The sequence below is a fragment of the Delphinapterus leucas genome, chromosome 15 (assembly GCF_059928025.1).
Source record: "Delphinapterus leucas isolate spDelLeu-1000000601 "Yukka" chromosome 15, BTC_Dleu_Yukka2, whole genome shotgun sequence".
Classification (NCBI taxonomy): Eukaryota; Metazoa; Chordata; class Mammalia; order Artiodactyla; family Monodontidae; genus Delphinapterus; species Delphinapterus leucas.
In genome coordinates, this window is record NC_143143.1 from 41,233,728 (window position 1) to 41,251,635 (window position 17,908).

Here is a 17,908-nt window from a genome sequence, read left to right on the forward strand (position 1 = left end):
CATGCGCATACATGTGTGCGCGCACGCGCGTTTTGTGTGTGCATGTGCACGTGCTTGCGTGCGCGCACATGCACATACACACGCACGTGTGTATGCGTATACACGTGTTTGTGTGTATGCGTATACATGTGTGAGTTTGTGTGTGTTTTTTTGTGTGCGTGTATGTGTGCGTGTCCGTCCCACACGCTGCCGTGCAGAAGCATCCGTGGTTCTCAAACATGATGCGTTCTCCCAGAGCTTGGTCCGAGCAAATGCCGTCTCCTCACTTGGAATATCGTGTTCATGTTCCTATTCCGGGAGGCCAGGACAGTGCCTGGCATGTGGGAGAGCACAGTAAATGCTGACAGATGCGTAACTCGCTCTGTGCTGTCGCGTCAGAGTCCTTCTCCTACACTTAAGTGTGTGAAGACACATGGAGGAACGTAAGGTCTTCCCAGGAGAAAGAACCAAAAGTCCAGGGGAGACGGAAGAAACAGGATGGTTACAGCTTTAGGAAGAGGGGCCACTTTTGAAAGTGTGTAAATTGAGAACACGACTGAGCAAAGATATGAAGAAGTCATGAGTCTAAGAGAGACGCTCTGGAATCATCAAGTCTATCTGCTAATTGAAAATGAAACTAACTTTCACCTGTGAAAGAGTGGAGGCCAACTACCTTCTTGAGGCAGCTGGGTCCTCCCCATCAATGAAGACAGTTCCAGGGAGGAGGCAGGGGACGTCATTGAGACCACTGTGCCCCCGGAGGGGACGTGTACTTTCAAAGGCCACCATCTGTGTGGTTCCGGGAGAAGCCTTCCTAATGGGCACACCGCGGGCCGTGGCAACCTCTCGTGATACAAGCTCTCCAAGCAGGAGCACGGAGCCCTGGCCCGATGGTTCTGGAAACCTCTCTCAGCGGACCATGGTCTGATTTTGGAATCTCGAGTTGGCTTGGGACCTGTACACACCACGTGTGGCAAGTTCCCCATCCAAGCCCTCAAAACACAGGCCTGGGCCCTCTGATTGCCCACGGGGGGCAGGGAAAGCTGATGGCAGGTGAGCCGGCCCTCATCGCTCGGGAGGGTGGGGGCCGCAAGATGAAGGCTCCACTCGATGGACTGGACTCGGCCCCCGGAGGGGGTGACTAGGAAGCCCCCATGGAGGAGGTGACCAGGGACCTGGTAGGCACAGGGGCCCGGCTGAGACGTCACTGAGGGCGCTTTCCAAACATCCCTACCGCCTTCACTTTCTTTTTGGATCACATAAGACAATGGTATTTTTCAGTCTCCTATGAGCCTTCAACACACACTTGCAACTGTGTGATCACTTAGCCGAGGGTACCCCAAACGAGAACTCCTCTGATACTGACTTTAAGCTGGCGTTACTGTTTGAGAAAAGATCTCCAAAAGGCAAATTCGTTCCAACAACGCCCCCAGTCCTCAGCTTAATAACAAACATTGTATTTTCTTGAACATTACTGAACAAAGTTGATATAGAAGTAGTTAAATATTACACAGAACTGGATCTCAGTGTACAGTATTTGAAGGCAGTTGAGTATCAGTTGCTAGCTGGGGTAGGGGGTTGGCTCCCTGGGGAGGCCACGCTCCCCATCTGAACCAGAACTTGCAGTGAACGCAGAAAGGCGCCTACGGTGTCCTAAGAAACGTGAACAGCCAAGGAACCCTGTGTGTCCTTAGCTGTGTTACTTCCCTGTATTAGCCAACAATTTACTCTGAGAATGATGACATAGAAGGAAAGGGGAAAACGGCACCGTGGTTCCCTTTCCAGTCAGTCCTTCCTGACTTGTCTGTAAACTGAGGGTAAGTTTTAGAGCATAGGGAGAGTGAAATAAAACCAGGTAAGTTAGTTTTGTGCTGTGTTTCCACCATCCTAGTCAAAACAAAATATATCCACATACAAGTTATGAAGTACGAACGGGTGATTTTGGTGATTTCATACATGAGTTAAATGCTTTTATATTTGCATATTAAACTGGCACTGTACAATATAAAGAATGATAAAATTAATGCTAATAATCTAAATTTTTTGTATTTCTTTACTTAAATTGATAATAAATAGCAAATTAAAAAACACCATGACAAGCCAGAGAAAAACTGCAGGAGAATGGAAAAAGCTTTACATTTTAGCATCTTTAAAGGCACTTTCCCTGCTTTTTGAATAAAGGACCCCACATTTTCATTCTGCACTGGGACCCAGAGGTTATACAGCCAGCCATGGTTTCAGGGGTGAACCAGGTATCACTGATCTTCTCAGCCCTTGGGAGGGCTTGCAGGGGCTTGGGGTAGTGGACCCTACATCCACTCCTGACCTCTTCCCCTGGCGTCAGGTGGCTGTGATGCTGTCCTAGGATGTGAACTTTCAAGGTGACCATGAGGTGAAAGTTAGGGTCCCCTCAGCTCCCCTGGTCCCGCTCAGAAGACCATCTCTGCTGGAAGCTCACTCCTACGGCTGACCACTTGAGAACACTCTGAGTCCCTGTGTTTGCTCTGGTGCCCTCCGCCTGGGACCCGCCCCTGCTCCCTGGGGGACAGAGCCTCTCGCATCCCCCCAGCTCGGCCACCAGCTCTCTCCCTGGACATCTCAGCCCCGTTCCCCAGTTGCCCTGGAACTTGATTAGTTTGCCTCCCTTCTCAGGGTAGCGCGGGGCAAGGACCATGCCTGCCTGCTCCCCGTGGATCTCGAGCCCAGCACTGGGCTGGGCAGATCCTGAGTCCACACTGACTATTTGTTTGATAAATGAATCAGTGCAAGAAGACACCCATGTTACGATGTGTTAGGTTATTCAGTGTTTTTCAAAATTCAAATCTAGGGCTTATCTCAGTGAAGCAGTGAATTCCAGACATTAGCTGTGACACCAACAAGCTTAGACTTTTGCTAAAGCATGTGAGGACCAGGATGTTTTAATAAAATGTTAAAAGAGCAATTCATTATTAATAGCCTAGGCAGATATCTATAAATATTTAAAATTTTTTAAATTAGTAATTTTTTAAAGAACAAAAATACAAACAGCCCCACCTTCATTTTCTCTTATTTTTTCCACTTCTCCTAACTTTTCTTCTTCTCATACCTTTGGTTTCTAGCCTGAATATTAGCTCTTTTGCAGGCAGAAATTAAAGAAAAGAGTAGTTAAGTGATTGCAAAGCTTTCCCCATTAATTACATCTCTATAAATATTTATAATATTTTATTTCTTGTTTCAAATAATTTATTAGTACCAATTACATCTTCTCAAGGCATAATGCAAAAGAAAAATGTTTAACATTTTATAATGATCAACATAGTAAGTTTTGTTACTTTCTTTTTCCTAATTTCTGTACTAAGTCATCCTCCAAGATGTCGACCTATTTTATGAGTGATTTTGGAATACAGCATTTTCTAACTCACGTTGGCATCAGTAGCCCTAAGCCGGCACCCACTTTAGTCAAGTGTGGATGCTTGGAGAGTTTTTAAAGTGATGCTGAATCCTATCCTTTGAACTTTTAAAAATATCGTTTTCCCTTAAACCTGATTATTCTGAAGCCACGTTAATTCTGACTTGAGAAAGCAGTGTCCAACAACACAGCAAAGCGTGGCTCTTGTAACAAGCAGTTCCATAAGTGGAGAAGGTGGGGTGACAAAAATCACAATGGACTTACACAAGACGGAATTTTCCTGTTTGCAAATGGCTTTTTCATGCCTTGGTCCAACGTCCTTGACTGATAAGTGTCCAGTTCATCATGCAAACCGACAAGCCAATTGCTAAAAAAGGTCTTTCTCATTTCTGCCAAGAACCTCTCTCTGAGTCTGTGAAATAAAAACGCCACGCGGAAGGCTGAATCGACACCAGCCGTAAGATTAAGTCCAGAGTGCCGTGGAGATCACTGCACAGAACGCCTTCTCCCAAACACCACCACCACCGGACAAAGCAGGAGGGAACAGGCCGAGGGGATAATGCTGCCCAGGCCCCCGGGGAGGGACCAGATGGGACCTAATAGCTCTTTTCTACTACTAATTTCTATGATAATTCCGAGTTGCCACATGGCATATGTATTTTTTTTTTAACCTAAAGACAGAATATCTGTCAATGAAGTGACCAGGATTTTAATGAAAGGTATTTTTCATGAACTGTATCTATTCACACGTTATATTTCTCACCCACCCCTCACCCCCACTCTCCAGCAACATGTCACTGATGGTAAGGTTGCGAGAAGTACAGAGACAGAGGTCAAACACAATACGCTTATCATCATTACCAATACTAATTAGAAACAGAGATCCTGAGTTTTATTAGGAGGTCAGATGCCTTTTGCAGTGATTTTTTTTTTTTTTTTGCAGTGATTTTATGAAGTTGCCTTAATTTCTTTTTCTTATGGTCAGGGGTCAGGCCTGAATTTAAAGATGACAGCATGCCAACTACTGTTGGAGAAAAAACAATTACGCTAGTGAAATTTCTTCTGTTTTTAGAGAGAAGACCAGAGATGAGAGAAGGAGATATTAATGATTTGGGAAAATGACAAAAGGAATTCCAGCCATTCTTACTGATGAGTTCAAGTACAACTTTGTTAAGGGTGTCTTTCCCTGTCCTCCCGACCAGACGCAATGTTCCCCGCCCCCGACCTCCTGGAACACCATTTGTGCTTCTCTGGTGGCACTTGCCACGTTCTTTGATTAATTAGCGTCATTTCTGGTAGGCACGTGGAGTGACCCCGTTGCATTTTCTCAGCACCCCACCTTACACACAACAGACTGCAGCAAACAGGGAGGGAGGAGGAGACCGAACTTGGGGAGAAATACCCCAGGAGGAATGAGCATCTTGTCATAGGCACCACTTCTTAGCATAAACATATGTGACTTGATTATGAAAATCAACTCTTCTAAGTTTGATGTAGCACAAAATTATTATATTTAATATAAACTAAGGAATGGTATGAAAATCATAGTTTTCTTCCACCCAGATTGAAAGAAATTCCCTCTTCCCTCTTCCACCCAGTTGTTAAGACTTACCTCTCACGAGAAGGTGCCTGGAAGCTGGATGCTGGGATGGTTAATACATTACACACTTAGCGCAAAAAGATACAAGCTCTGGTAGAGGGGGATGAGGCACTTCACGGCCCTGCTGGCGTTGATGCAAGTGGCACAGATAAGGCTTGGCAGGAGCTGCCCACTCACGATTGCTCCATCAAATAGGGGCCCAAAAAACGGAACCTGTTGATTCAAGACAAAACAAAAACAAAAACAAAACCACTTAATTTAAAAAAAAAAAAAAGCCAGTAAAAGTCAAACCAAAGACATGAGAACAGCTGCTTGATGTCTCGGACCTGTCACAACTGCACAGGCTGCCACCCACAGACTGGATGCTAGACCTGGACCCAGTTCCAGGGCTTTCGGATCAAGCCAAGCAGGACTGTTCCACGACGCTCCTCTATTGCGAACTCTTTGGCTAAACTTCTCATGACAGATTGTCACCAAGTTCTTCTTTTCCTTCTCGCGTTGTCATTCACGGGAGTGGCATTGTTCTTTCTAAGTATCTCCACTGTGTGGATTATGCACGTACACAGCCAGGCCTCACTGTACACCCCTAGCCTGGCAACCTTCTGAAACCAGTTTTGGAACTGGCAATATTTTTGCATGAATCCCAATGCATGTTAACTCTTAAAGGAGATGACAACTGTCCCCACAAGGTCCTTCTCCTTCTTGAACCTTCTTTCCCTCTGCTTCCGAGACACTGCATTACCCACATTTCCTTCTACTTCTTTAATAGAGACTCGGCTTTCCTTCATGCCTGGGCCACCCACAAGGTTTTGCTGTCTGTCTTTTTTGGATTTCTTTTTTCTCTCTCTCACTGTTTGTTTGTTTTTTTCATTAGAATTTCATCTAATCCATTCACTACTATGGAGATTGGCAGCTCCATGTGGTCAAGGACTGGGTCTTCCTTATAACTCTTGTATTTATTCCTATCACTTGCTTATTCATTTATTCAAAAATATTTATTATGTGACAGACACTGTTTTATTGACTGGGGACACAGCAGCAAATAACAAAAAAAATTCCTGATTTCATTGAGCTTAGAATTTATTGGAGGTTTCAGAGAATAAACAGTTTAAATACATAAAATATGTAATATGTCAGGTAGTAAAGTGCTAAGGTGAAAAAGAAAGCAGGGAAGAGCAATAGGGCTCTTTCTTGGGTGGGTGGGGGGTCCTCCAGTTAGAGGCCGCACAGCCGGGGGCGCTGCAAGCAGAGGACTGGACAGAGGGAGGGGTGACCTCAAGCTTCGAGGACGGCTGACGGGAGAGCATCCCAGGCAGGGCAACAGCAAGTACGATGCCCTGGGTGGGAGCCAAATCCATATGTTTCAGCAACAGTAAGGAAGCCACGGTGCTGAAGTTGAGTGAGAGAGAGAAAGCACGGAAGGAGATAAAGTCAGACAGGTAATAAGAGGGGCTGCGAGGGGAATTTTATAGATCTGGATTTCCGCTCTGAGTGAGGCAAATGCCTTCTGGAGGGTTTAGGAAGTGAGGGATATATGATCTAACCTGCTTTTTTTTTTTTGGTCGCACTGCACAGCTTACGAGACCTTAGTTCCCCGACCAGGGATCGAACCCACGCCCTTGGCTGTGAACGCGTGGAGTCCTAACCACTGGACCACCAGGGAAGTCCCAAACCTGCACTTTAAAGGTATTGCTCTGGCTGCTAGGTTGGGAAAACTGCGAAGAGTGAGCATTATGGAAACCAGTTAGGGAACTACTGTGTGATCCAGGCGAGGGGTGATGCTGGCTTGGATGCCAGTGGTAGCAGGGGAAGTGGGGAGGTAGAGCTGAGAGGATTTGCAGAGAATTACTAATGAAGCGGGAGAGTAAAAGAGGCGTGGATGATGCCATGGTGTGTGGCCTGATGACCGGAAGGTTGGAGCCACCCTGTCCTGAAAGACTGGCAGGGAGGGCCATGAGCTCAGTGTTAGACGTGCTAAGCTTGAGATGTCTTTTAACTACCCAGTGGTGATGCTCGAGGGCGGCAGTGGACACATCGAGTGGGAAGCCAAGCGGGAGGCTCAGGCTGGAGATTTGTAAGATCTGACACTGGTGCTCACAGCCATGAGGCTGGATGTTCAGACAAGATAGGGCACGTACAGGGTGGTATGGCCATAGTCCAGGCTGGGTATTCAGATGATCAAGAAAAGGGGTTCAAGAACTACATCCTGTGGCCCTCCAATGTTTAGAGGTTAGAGACATGAGGAAGAATTATCAAATAACGCTGAGGAGTGGCTGCACGTGGAGGAGGAAAACCTCCAATGAGCAGCACTGACCCTGGTACACGGCTGGAATGCAAATGAGTAAAATTCATTAATATTTGAAATAATTTAAATAAACTAATAAATGTGGGTATCCAGCCTAGGTCTTTTGACTCATGTCAAAGACTATTTATCTGTAGAACACCTTTTCTGTGGTTAGGATTGGGGGAGGGGCTTGGCATACACAGTGAATGAAAGACTATCTTTGCCCGTAGGAACTGACATGAGGAGCTGACACAAGAAAACTATGCACTAATAATATCCTTCAACAAAAATGCAAGAACCCTTTACAAATTTTTAGCAAATTAAATCCAGCAATATATAAAAAGGACACTGTATCTTGGCCAAAGGGTACTTTCCATAAAAAAAACCCAAGGTTGGTTCAATATCCATAAATCCATCAATGCAATTTACTACATTAGTAGAATAAAGAAGAAAAACCATATGACCTTCTTAATAGAAACACGAAAAGCATATATAAAATTCAACTCTCATTCATGATAAAAAAAAGTAATTCCCAGCAAACTGGGAATAGAAGGGAACTTCCTCAATTTGATGAAAGCTTCGAGGGAAAAAAAATTATGGCATAATTCATGGTAAAACAATAAATGTCTTCTACCTAAAGACTTGAAAAGGCAAGGATGTCTACCCTCACCCCTTTTAGTCAACATTTTTAAAGCTCCTAGTCATTACAACAAAGAAAAATAAAAAGAGAGGAAGAAAAACGAAAGGAGCATAAAGATTAGAAAGAAGTAAAGTAATTTTTATTCACAGGTAACATGATTATGTCCATGAGAAATCCAAAGGACTTTAACTAGAACTAATAAGTGAATTGTGAAAGGTCACTGTATACAATATACCCTCCAAATAATTGTATTTTTGAATGTTAGCAACCAATAATTGGAAAATGACATTTAAAAATACTATTCATAATGGCATCAAAAATGTCAAATACCTAGAAATAAACTTGACAAAAGATATGCAAAACAACTATACTTAAAACTACCAAACATTGCTGAGATAAATTAAAGGCAACCGAAACAAACAGAAAGATGTACAATGTTCATCGATTGGAAGTTTCCATATTATAAAAATGTCAAGTCTTCTGAAACTGAATTATAGATTCAGTACAAAACAAATAAAAATTCCAGCAAGCTGCTGTTATAGATATGGATAAGCTGATTTTAAATTTACATGGAAATGAAAATACACAGATTAGCCAAGACAATAATAATAAGACATATTACCTGATTTCAAGAAATACTATAAAACTATAATAATGACTATAACATAATATTGGAACCAGGTTAGACAAATATATCAACAGAACAAAATATAGAGTCCAAGAATAGAATCACACATATATGATAATTGATTTGCAGTAAAGGCAACATACCAATTTTATGGGGAAGGAAAGTCTGTTTCAATAAAGACAATGAAACAACTGCATAGACATATTGAAAAGTGAACCTTGACCTCTACCTCATACTACACACAAAACTGAGATGGATTATAGGTTGAAATATTAAAGCTAAAACCACAAAGTTTCTAGAAGGAAACATGAAAAAATCTCTGCAACCTTAGGTGAGGCAAGGATTTTTTAGGGTACAAAAGGTACCAACCAGGGACTTCCCTGGTGGTCCGGTGGGTAACACTCTGCGCTCCCAATGCAGGGGGCCCAGGTTCGATCCCTGGTCGGGGAACTAGATCCCACATGCTGCAACTAAGAAGTCCGCAGGCCGCAACTAAAAGATCCCACATGGTGCAACTAAGACCCGGCGCAGCCCCCAAAAATAAAAGTACCAATCATGAAAGAAAAAAATTAATTGGACAATAAAAATTAAAAAAATTCTGCTCATCATGAAAGTGAAAAGGCAAGCCACACATATTCAACCAAAGTGGATATATCCTAAATGTTCATCAACAAGAGCATGAATCAAAATTTGTGGCATGTTGACTCAAAAGAATAGTCCACAGTAATGAAAGGAACAAATCTATAACATCACGGGAATGCCCCAATATAATGCTGAGTGAAAGAAACAGACACAAAGAAGTTCATGCTATATAATACTATTCAAAAACAGGTAGAACTAATCAACGTTGACAGAAATCAGAATAGTGGCCACTTTGGGGGAGGATTGGTGATTTCTGGGGGTTGGTAATATCCTGTGTTTACATCTGGGTAGTATCAAATTGTCTACTTTGAGGGGCTTCCCTGGTGGTCCAGTGGTTAAGACTCCATGCTCCCAATGCAGGGGGCGTGGGTTCGATCCCTGGTTGAGGAAGTTCCGCATGCTGCACGACGTGGCCAAAATAAATAAATAAATAAATCGTCTGCTTTGAAGACATTCACCAAGCTGTGCACTTACAATGTGTGCCCTTTTCTTTATGTTACATTTCAAAGAAAATATTTTTTAAAAGACAAGTAAGAATATAGACGATTCCAACAACACAACTGACAAACTCATCCTAATGGATACATACAAATTACAGTTGCAGAAGACATATTCTCTTCAAGCATGCGCAGAATTTTTTTTTTTAATTGATCATATTCTAGGCCAAGGATATAGCCCGTGGGGCCTAATTCCAGCCTGGTGCCTTTTTTGAATGGCCTGCAAACTTAAGAATGGTTTTTACTTTTTCAAATGGTTGGAAAAAAATATTTTGTGATATGAAACTCAAAATCAGCCCAAAATACAGTCTTACTGGAACATGGCCACCCTCTTCACCTGTGTCTGCTTTCACACAGCAATGGCAGAGCCGAGCAGCTGTGACAGACACTGCATGGGCAACAAACCCTAAAATGTTTACTACCTGGTCCTTTAAAGAAAAAGTTAGCTGGGCCCTGTTCTAGGTCACAGAGCAAGTCTCAAAAAATGTCAAGGGGTTGAACTCATACGATCCGTATTTTGTGCCCAAAGAGCTATTAGTTAAAAATCCACAGCAAAAGGAAAACCAGAACAAATCTCTATGTTTAGAAATGAAGAAATACTTCAAAATAACTCAGGGGCCAACAAAAATACTGAAATGAATATTTTAAAATATGTTAAGCTGAATAATAATGAAAATAGTGGATATTATAACTTACATGTTGAAACAGTACTCAGAGGAAATGTGTAGGATTAAATGCTTATATTAGAAAGAATAAAGGCTGCAACTGAATGAGACAGGCATCCATCTCAAGAAATATTGGAAAGCCAAAAGAATAAAATAAACTCGAAGAGTAAAGGGAAAGACAAAAAAGGCAAAACTAGGCATTAATGAAATAGAAACACAATAGAGAGAATAACCAAGATCAAAAGTTGGTTCTTTGAAAAAAGTCTAATACAATTAATTGATAGGTCTTTGGCAAGATGAATCAAGAAAAGAAGAAAGTACAAATAAATAATATTAAAAATAAAAGGGGGACACGACCACAGATGCTTAGAAAACGTGTATAGCTTTTTATGCCTATTCATTTGGAAATTTAGACGAAATTGCTAAATTTCCAGTAACATACAACTTAGCTAATATAGATACAAGATGATATATAAAAACCATAATTCTGTAAGCTTTAAAGTAATTGAATCACAGTGAAAAAAAACTATTTTAAAGAGGAAAAGCCATCCCAGATAGCTTTACTGGCAAATTCTACAAAACCTTTAAAGAACAAATTATTATTTTAGAGACAATTCCAGTGTATAGGAAAAGGGAAACCAAACCCATTCATTTTATTAGGCTAGTGTAGTCTTAATAACAAATCAGGAGCCAATCTCACTCATGAACATGCATGCAAAAATCCCGGCAAAATTCTAGCCAACCAATTCAATAACGTGCAAAAGAATAATAAAACATCATGACCAAGTTGAGTATATCCCAGGAATATGTGTGGGTTTTCATTAAAATTCAATCTATATACTTAACGACATTAGTAGTAGAAATGAGAAAAGTCAGGGGATCACCTCAACAGATGTTGAAAATGGTGTTTCATAAAATTCAAAATTCATTTATGATAAAAAAAAATTCTTAGCCATCTTGGAATAGACGGGAACTTCCTTAATCTGTTAAAGAATATCTACTAAACCCTACAGAAACCACTAAACTTAAGGGTAAAACATTAAAAGCTTTATGTATGTAAGAGAGAAGAGTGTCCCCTTGATCACATCTATCAACATCTGTGCTGGAGATCCTTGCCAATACAGTAATGCAAGAAATAGAAATAGGAGATTATTAATTAGAAATGAAGAGGCAAAACGGTCATTATTTCAGATGACACGATTATATTCACAGAATCTCCAAAAGAATCTACAGAAAACGCTCCAAATTCATAAGAGGGTTTATCAAGGTCAATGGACACAGCATAAACAGAAAAATCCTACTGCATTTCTATCTACCAGCAACCAATGATTAGAAAATGAAATGAAGAGATACTATTTACAACTGCATAAAAATATGAAGTCCACAGGAATAGATCTAACAAGGAAAGTATACAGAAATCTGTAAAACTTCACTGAGAGACGTTCCAGTAGTCTGAATACAATAAATGGAAGGATGTATCTGTCCATGGGCTAGAAGACTCAGCACTTGTTATTTCCCATCCCAGACTGATCTGTGGATTCAACACACCGTATCTGATGAGCTGATTCTAAAATGTATATGGGAATCAGAGAGGCCAGGAAAAGCTAAGACATTCTTGAGGGAGAACAGGGTAGGGGCTGGCCTCATTTTATAGCAAGTTACACCATAAGCTGTAGGAAGCAAGACAGTGTGACAGAGGTCCACTGGACCCAGTGGAGCTGAGTGGAGGGGCCTACATGCAGGAAGATTGTTGAAAACTCATTTCCCATGCTCACTGGGACATACTGCCGTGTGAGGGTGGGATACTGACTTATAAGATATGGTATGTCCTTGGAACCAGGAACCAATACATGGCGGCCGTTCTTCCATAATCCGAATACTCACATCTAGGTATAGCGGGGAGGAGAGCGCTGCTCCCTTTACTCCTCCTGACCCACATGTCAGTGTTTTCTTTTGCTCCTACAATGCTGGTCTCTGATGTTAGTTTTTAGTATGGAAGGGAGCAGCAACCCTACCAGAAGAAGGCACTGTGGTTCCCCTCAGTTGGAAGGGGAAACTGCCCCTGGTTATCAGGCTCCCCAGATCACTGGACAGCAAGGTAGTACAGGGAGTTCTGGGGTGGCCTGGGTGAGTGGCTCTGCTACACAATGGGGACGGGGAAAAGGGAATCTCCTGCGCACCCCGTCCTGCTCCCACGCCCAACGGGAAATTTATTGGAAGACTTACATCAAGTATTAGGCCTAATCATAACCTCAATTCATCACTTCGTGCCTGTTGAGCATGTATATTCACAACCAACTAAAGCTTCTGCATGATGACCAAATCCTGGAGGTTAATAAGATTTTCGAAGACTGCTGACAAGCTAGATTTCCTTTCCAGCTGCAAATTAGGAGATGCATGTGGAGCCCCTCTCACGTGCTCGCACTGAAAGGAAGAACAGCTGTGAGAGGAAGCACACAGCTAGAAAGTACAGCCCCAATGATTTTCTCCTCATCAGGCCCGGGTCTAGTCCAAGGCACTTTCACAGCCAGGTTCTCTTGGCCAGATCCCGTGAAAGCAGAGAAGACTCGCATCTGCAGAGAAGTTCCTGCTGCAACACTGTGCAGCCTAACAGCACAGGGATGCACCCAGTTGCTGGAGCAAGGCCAAGGGAGAATCCTTGGGACACACAAAGTGATTGGAAATCTCCATTTGATTTGTGGGAATTAATCTTTCAAGGACTCAGTCGAGACATTTTGGATAATCAACAACTGAGGTCTGTTCCAGTTCCTCATGGATGACCTCTAGCTTCCAGAACCGGAACACTGCCTCGAGATCCAGGCCTGCTGAGCCCCAGGCTGTGCTGGAAGCTGTAAATGCAGAGTCTGGGTGGTGTGACTTACCCAGTTTGGTCTGTTATGCCTCCCTTTTTAAAAACTAAAGGCATCTGTTCATAACAAAGATATGGCCACGATTTTTGTGCCCAGCTCTTTGACACTGCTTTTCTCACGTAAGAGGTGGGTGACTTAATCAAAGGTCTAGGATTCCGCACATATGCCTGTAAAGTGTACACAGTCCTTCATTAATAAGCCTCTGCTCACAGGTGTGACAACTAACACTCTTCTACTCAGAAAGAGATGGACGCTGCTGGGATTCAAATTCTGGACTTGGTTTGGCTGCCCGGAAACCAAGTTTGCTACACTTGCACCAACTGTGGACGTATTTGGAGCCCAGGGGCAGTGTGGTCTGCCCTACTGCCCTCACAGACTGGCTGAAAGGTTCAAATGCTATATTAATAAGTGTGGTGCAAACAGTACTGTCCTAATGAGAGGGAATGTAGAAGAATCATATACTTTTGAGATAAGGGTGAAAACTTTAAAAGAAATATAAGGTATGTTTCTGAGAAGGAGAATGTTTATTTCCAAATATTTTAATCTCTGTATATGTATAAATATGTTCTCTAAATATCAGAAGATAATTTTTGGAAAAAATGGATAATCAGAGGACTCTCAAATTTTGCCTGAAACTTCTGAAAGGGGCAGGGAGATCAGATTTCATAGTTTCATAGAAACGTACGTAACGTTTCATAGTTACGTATTTGCCTGCTTTGAGGGCTATAGAGGAATACAGAAAAATAAGTCATGGCTCTTGTCCACAGGCAGTTTGCACGGAAGATAAAAATATGTATTCAAGAAGGCAAAAAGATGAAGAGAAAAAAAGAGCTTTAGGGTGAGTACAGACATAATGTTCTGTAGCCAGAGAGAGTCCTCTTCTAGCTGAGAGAAGCCTCAGAAACCTTCATGTAGGAGGCGGTCATGACCGTGGGCGTCAGCAGAGGCTGGTGGTGGGAGGGGAGGTATACCCCAGGCAAACAGTGTAAGACGGGAAGGAAAGGGTGAGGGGGCACTGGCTCTTTTGCTAAGGCAGCTTCCCCACCGCGTACGTCAGGAGGTGTTAATCCAGCTGAGCATTAGTTGGTGTTGTGTGAACAGACACGCCTAAAAGGTTAGAGATAAATAAAGAGCAAGGGTGTCGACAGAACCGGGCAACAGCCCGCACGCTGCTGCCGAGGGGCTTCCTGGGTAAGTCAGAGGTTGGGCACTAAAGGAGGGAAGGCAGGAGGGAAGCCTAGACTGTGGACTTGAGAAGACTGAAAAGCTCTGGAATTGGTACCTTGGGAAATGCATGGCACATCAGAATCACTGAGAGATATAGGAAAATACTGAAGAACAGCCGGGGGACCCAGCTGACAGCGGACTCCGTGAACGCCCAGCAGAAATAACCAGCTCGTTTTCACAACTCGTTGCTGCTATATTTGCCCACCTGCAGCCTCTCCACCCACCTAATGTCCTGGGAAACCAAATGCAGGCAACACAGAGCCCCAGGTAAATTTTCTACGTTTATTCATGAGATGAAAAGGCCACGATGAAAGCGTGCTCTTCAAGTCTGTGCGTGTCGCTAGGAGATACAACCTGGTAGAGGCCACAGAGCTAACCTGGAGTTGGTCTTTGCAAACTAAGTGGTCAGGAACCAAACGCAGAAGTCAGGCAGGGAAGAATGCATGTTTTTATTCTCGGAGGGAAAAGCCACATTACAAAAAGATGGGAGTAAAGCAAGGGCCTGTGAAGTGAAGAGTAATGGCAATAATGACCACAATCTCTATGAACAGAACTTTGTGAGCTGGAAAATAATGTTATAATAAGGGGTCAGGAAGGAAAGACACGGAAGAAAAGAGCTCCTACACACGGGCGACTAGGCATGCGGGGAGACGCCCATCCTCCCAGAGAAGCCGTCTGGTTACCTACCCCGAAGCCAGAACCGCCTCATCACCCATGGGGACGGGGGCCATCCCTGGAGATGTGGTCCTACAAGGCTCACATTGAGGGGCAGTCCTTCACGTCTACCAACCAAGGCACGAGGGCGGAGCAGCCCCACCACCGGGGACACCACGTGCCTTGCCCCAAATCCTGCCTATGAACCGAGGAGAAGAGAACCTATTTGGGGGCGTTTCATGAAAATTGCAAACAACACAGTTTCTCACGTTTCTGACCAGATCCCCAAAGTCAACCTAAAACAACCAAAAAGTTATAATGAACAATGAGAGAATCAAGTGCCAGACTGGAAATAACGAAGGGCCAAAATGAGAGGCGGAAGGGAAAGGAGTGATTTCTGGGCGTGGTTATTCACAGGGCTGTAGGCACCAGGGATGCTGGCTGCACAGACAGGCTGACCCTCACAGGGTCATCTGGGCGTGAGTGAGGTCAGAACCGGTGGTTTCTCAGGGCGCTTCTACCCCCCGTGTCTAGGATTCCAGGACCTGCCAGTTTCCCCCTCTGGGAAGCTCATGATCCCACGATATGAACTTCTGAACTGAGAAGGTGTGTTCTGGCCCTGCATTTGTGCCTGAGATGCCAAAGTGGGTGACAGATACATCGGTTAAAAAATTGCATTTAAGTATAACAGCTTTTCCGTTGGAAAAAAGAAATATCAGTTACGTTATCTGTCAGAAAGACTGAGAAGTCCACGGACTGAAAACTTTATAAAAAGTTAAAATGTGTTAAATTCCAAGCACTTCTCATGTGCTCCATGGTCCAGGGTGGGATGTGGAGGGGGAGGCATGGCCCTGTCCCCCAGACATGCACATACGTGTGTGTGTGTGTATATATTTTATATACATTTTACTTCTTTTAGTGTTTGCCCTTGAGTTTGACATACACATTTATAACTAATCCAAGTCCTCTTTCAAATAACACTTACTGCTTCACAGGTAGTGCAAGTACCATATAGCAGAATATTTCTAATTCTTCCCTCCCATCCTTATAACACTGCTGTCATTCATTACTTATCCATAAGTTATAATCACTGCATACATTGTTGCTATTATTGTTTGGAACAAAATGTTATTTGTTAGATCAATTAAGAATAAGAAAATAAAACATTTCATTTTACCTTCATTTATTCCTTCTCTAAAGCTCTTCCTTTTTTTTTTTTTTTTTTTGTGGTACGCGGGCCTCTCACTGTTGTGGCCTCTCCCGTTGCGGAGCACAGGCTCTGGACGCGTAGGCTCAGCGGCCATGGCTCACGGGCCCAGCCGCTCCGCAGCATGTGGGATCTTCCCGGACCGGGGCACGAACCCACGTCCCCTGCATTGGCAGGCAGACTCTCAACCACTGCGCCACCAGGGAAGGCCCAAAGCTCTTCCTTTTTAAAGTAGATCTGTGTTTCTGTTCTGTAACATTCTCTCTTTTTGATGAACTTATTGTAATATTTCTTGCAAGGCAGGTCTACTGGCTACAAATTTCCTAATTTTTGTTTGAGAAAGTCTTCACTTCTTCTTTCACTTTTGAAGAATACAGAATTCCATGCTGGTGGTTTTTTTCTTTCAACACTTGAAATATTTTACTTCACTTGCTTCTAACTTGAATGATTTCTGGCTAGAAGTCCAATGTAATACCTATCCTTGAACCTCTATAGTTGTTATTTTTTTCCCTCTGGCTTCTTTTAAGATTTTCCCATTGTTTTTGATTTTTGGTAGTGTCTGTCTGGGCTGCTTTAACAAAGTACTATAGACTGGCTGGCTTACAAACAACAGAAATTTATTTCTCACAGTTCTGGAGGCTGGAAAATCCCAGAACAAGACGTCAGAAGATGGCTGGTACATGGATGGCTGTCTTCTCTCTGTGTTCTCACACGCAGTAAGGGGTAAGGGAGCTCTCTGGGGCCTCTTTTATAAGGTCACCAATTCTACTCCTGAGGGCCCCACCCTTATGACCTAATCACCTCTCTACCCCTACCCCTAAATACCATCACACTGACGGTTAGATTTCAAAATATGAATTCTGTGGGGTGGGGGGGGACACAAACATTCAGTCTGCAACGTGCAGTTTGAATGTGATATGTCTAGGTGTAGATACTTTGGTATTATCCTCCTGGGTGTTGTCTACACTTCCTGGATCTGTGGTTTGGTATCTGTCAACAACTAAGAAATTTTTCACATATTATAATTATATATTAAAATACATGTTATATAAAAATATCTTTAAGTTATAATTTCAAATATTTCTTCTGTTTCTTTCTCTTTCTTTTCCTTCTAGTATTCCCATTAGGGGTATATAACACTTTATAATTATCCCACAGGTCTTGAATGCTCTGTTCAGTTTTCTTATCATTTTTTCCCTTTGCATTTCAGTTTTGATATTCCTATTGACATGTCTTCAAGCTCACAGTTCCTTTCCTCACCTGTCCAGTTTATTGGTGAACCCATCAAAGGCATTCTTCATTTCTGCTACAGTGTTTTTGATTTCTAGCATTTCCTTTTAATTCTTTCTTGGAGTTTGCATCTCTCTGCTTCCATTACTCATCTCTTCTTGCATGTTGTCCATTTTTTCTATTAGAGCCTTTAGCATATTAATCGTAGTTCTTTTAAATTCCTGATTTGATCATTTCAAAATCTTTGCCATATCTGAGTCTGATTTTGATGCTTGCTCTGTCTCTTCAAACTGTGGGGGTTGTTTTGCCTTTTAGTATGCCTTGTAATTTTTTTGTTGAAAGCTGGACATGATATACCAGGTAAAAGGAACTGAAGTAAATAGGCCTTTAGTGTAAG

At 42.7% G+C, this 17,908-nt stretch overlaps 1 protein-coding gene across 1 annotated transcript in view; it reads right to left on the reverse strand.

Annotated features, from left to right (window-relative positions):
• The window catches only part of RALGAPA2 (Ral GTPase activating protein catalytic subunit alpha 2), a 264,917-nt gene that overhangs the window by 53,087 nt on the left and 193,922 nt on the right, over nucleotides 1-17,908 (reverse strand). The window contains 1 exon segment of the mRNA XM_089896513.1: nucleotides 5,053-5,180. Within this exon segment, the coding sequence (XP_089752639.1) occupies nucleotides 5,053-5,180 (128 nt within the window).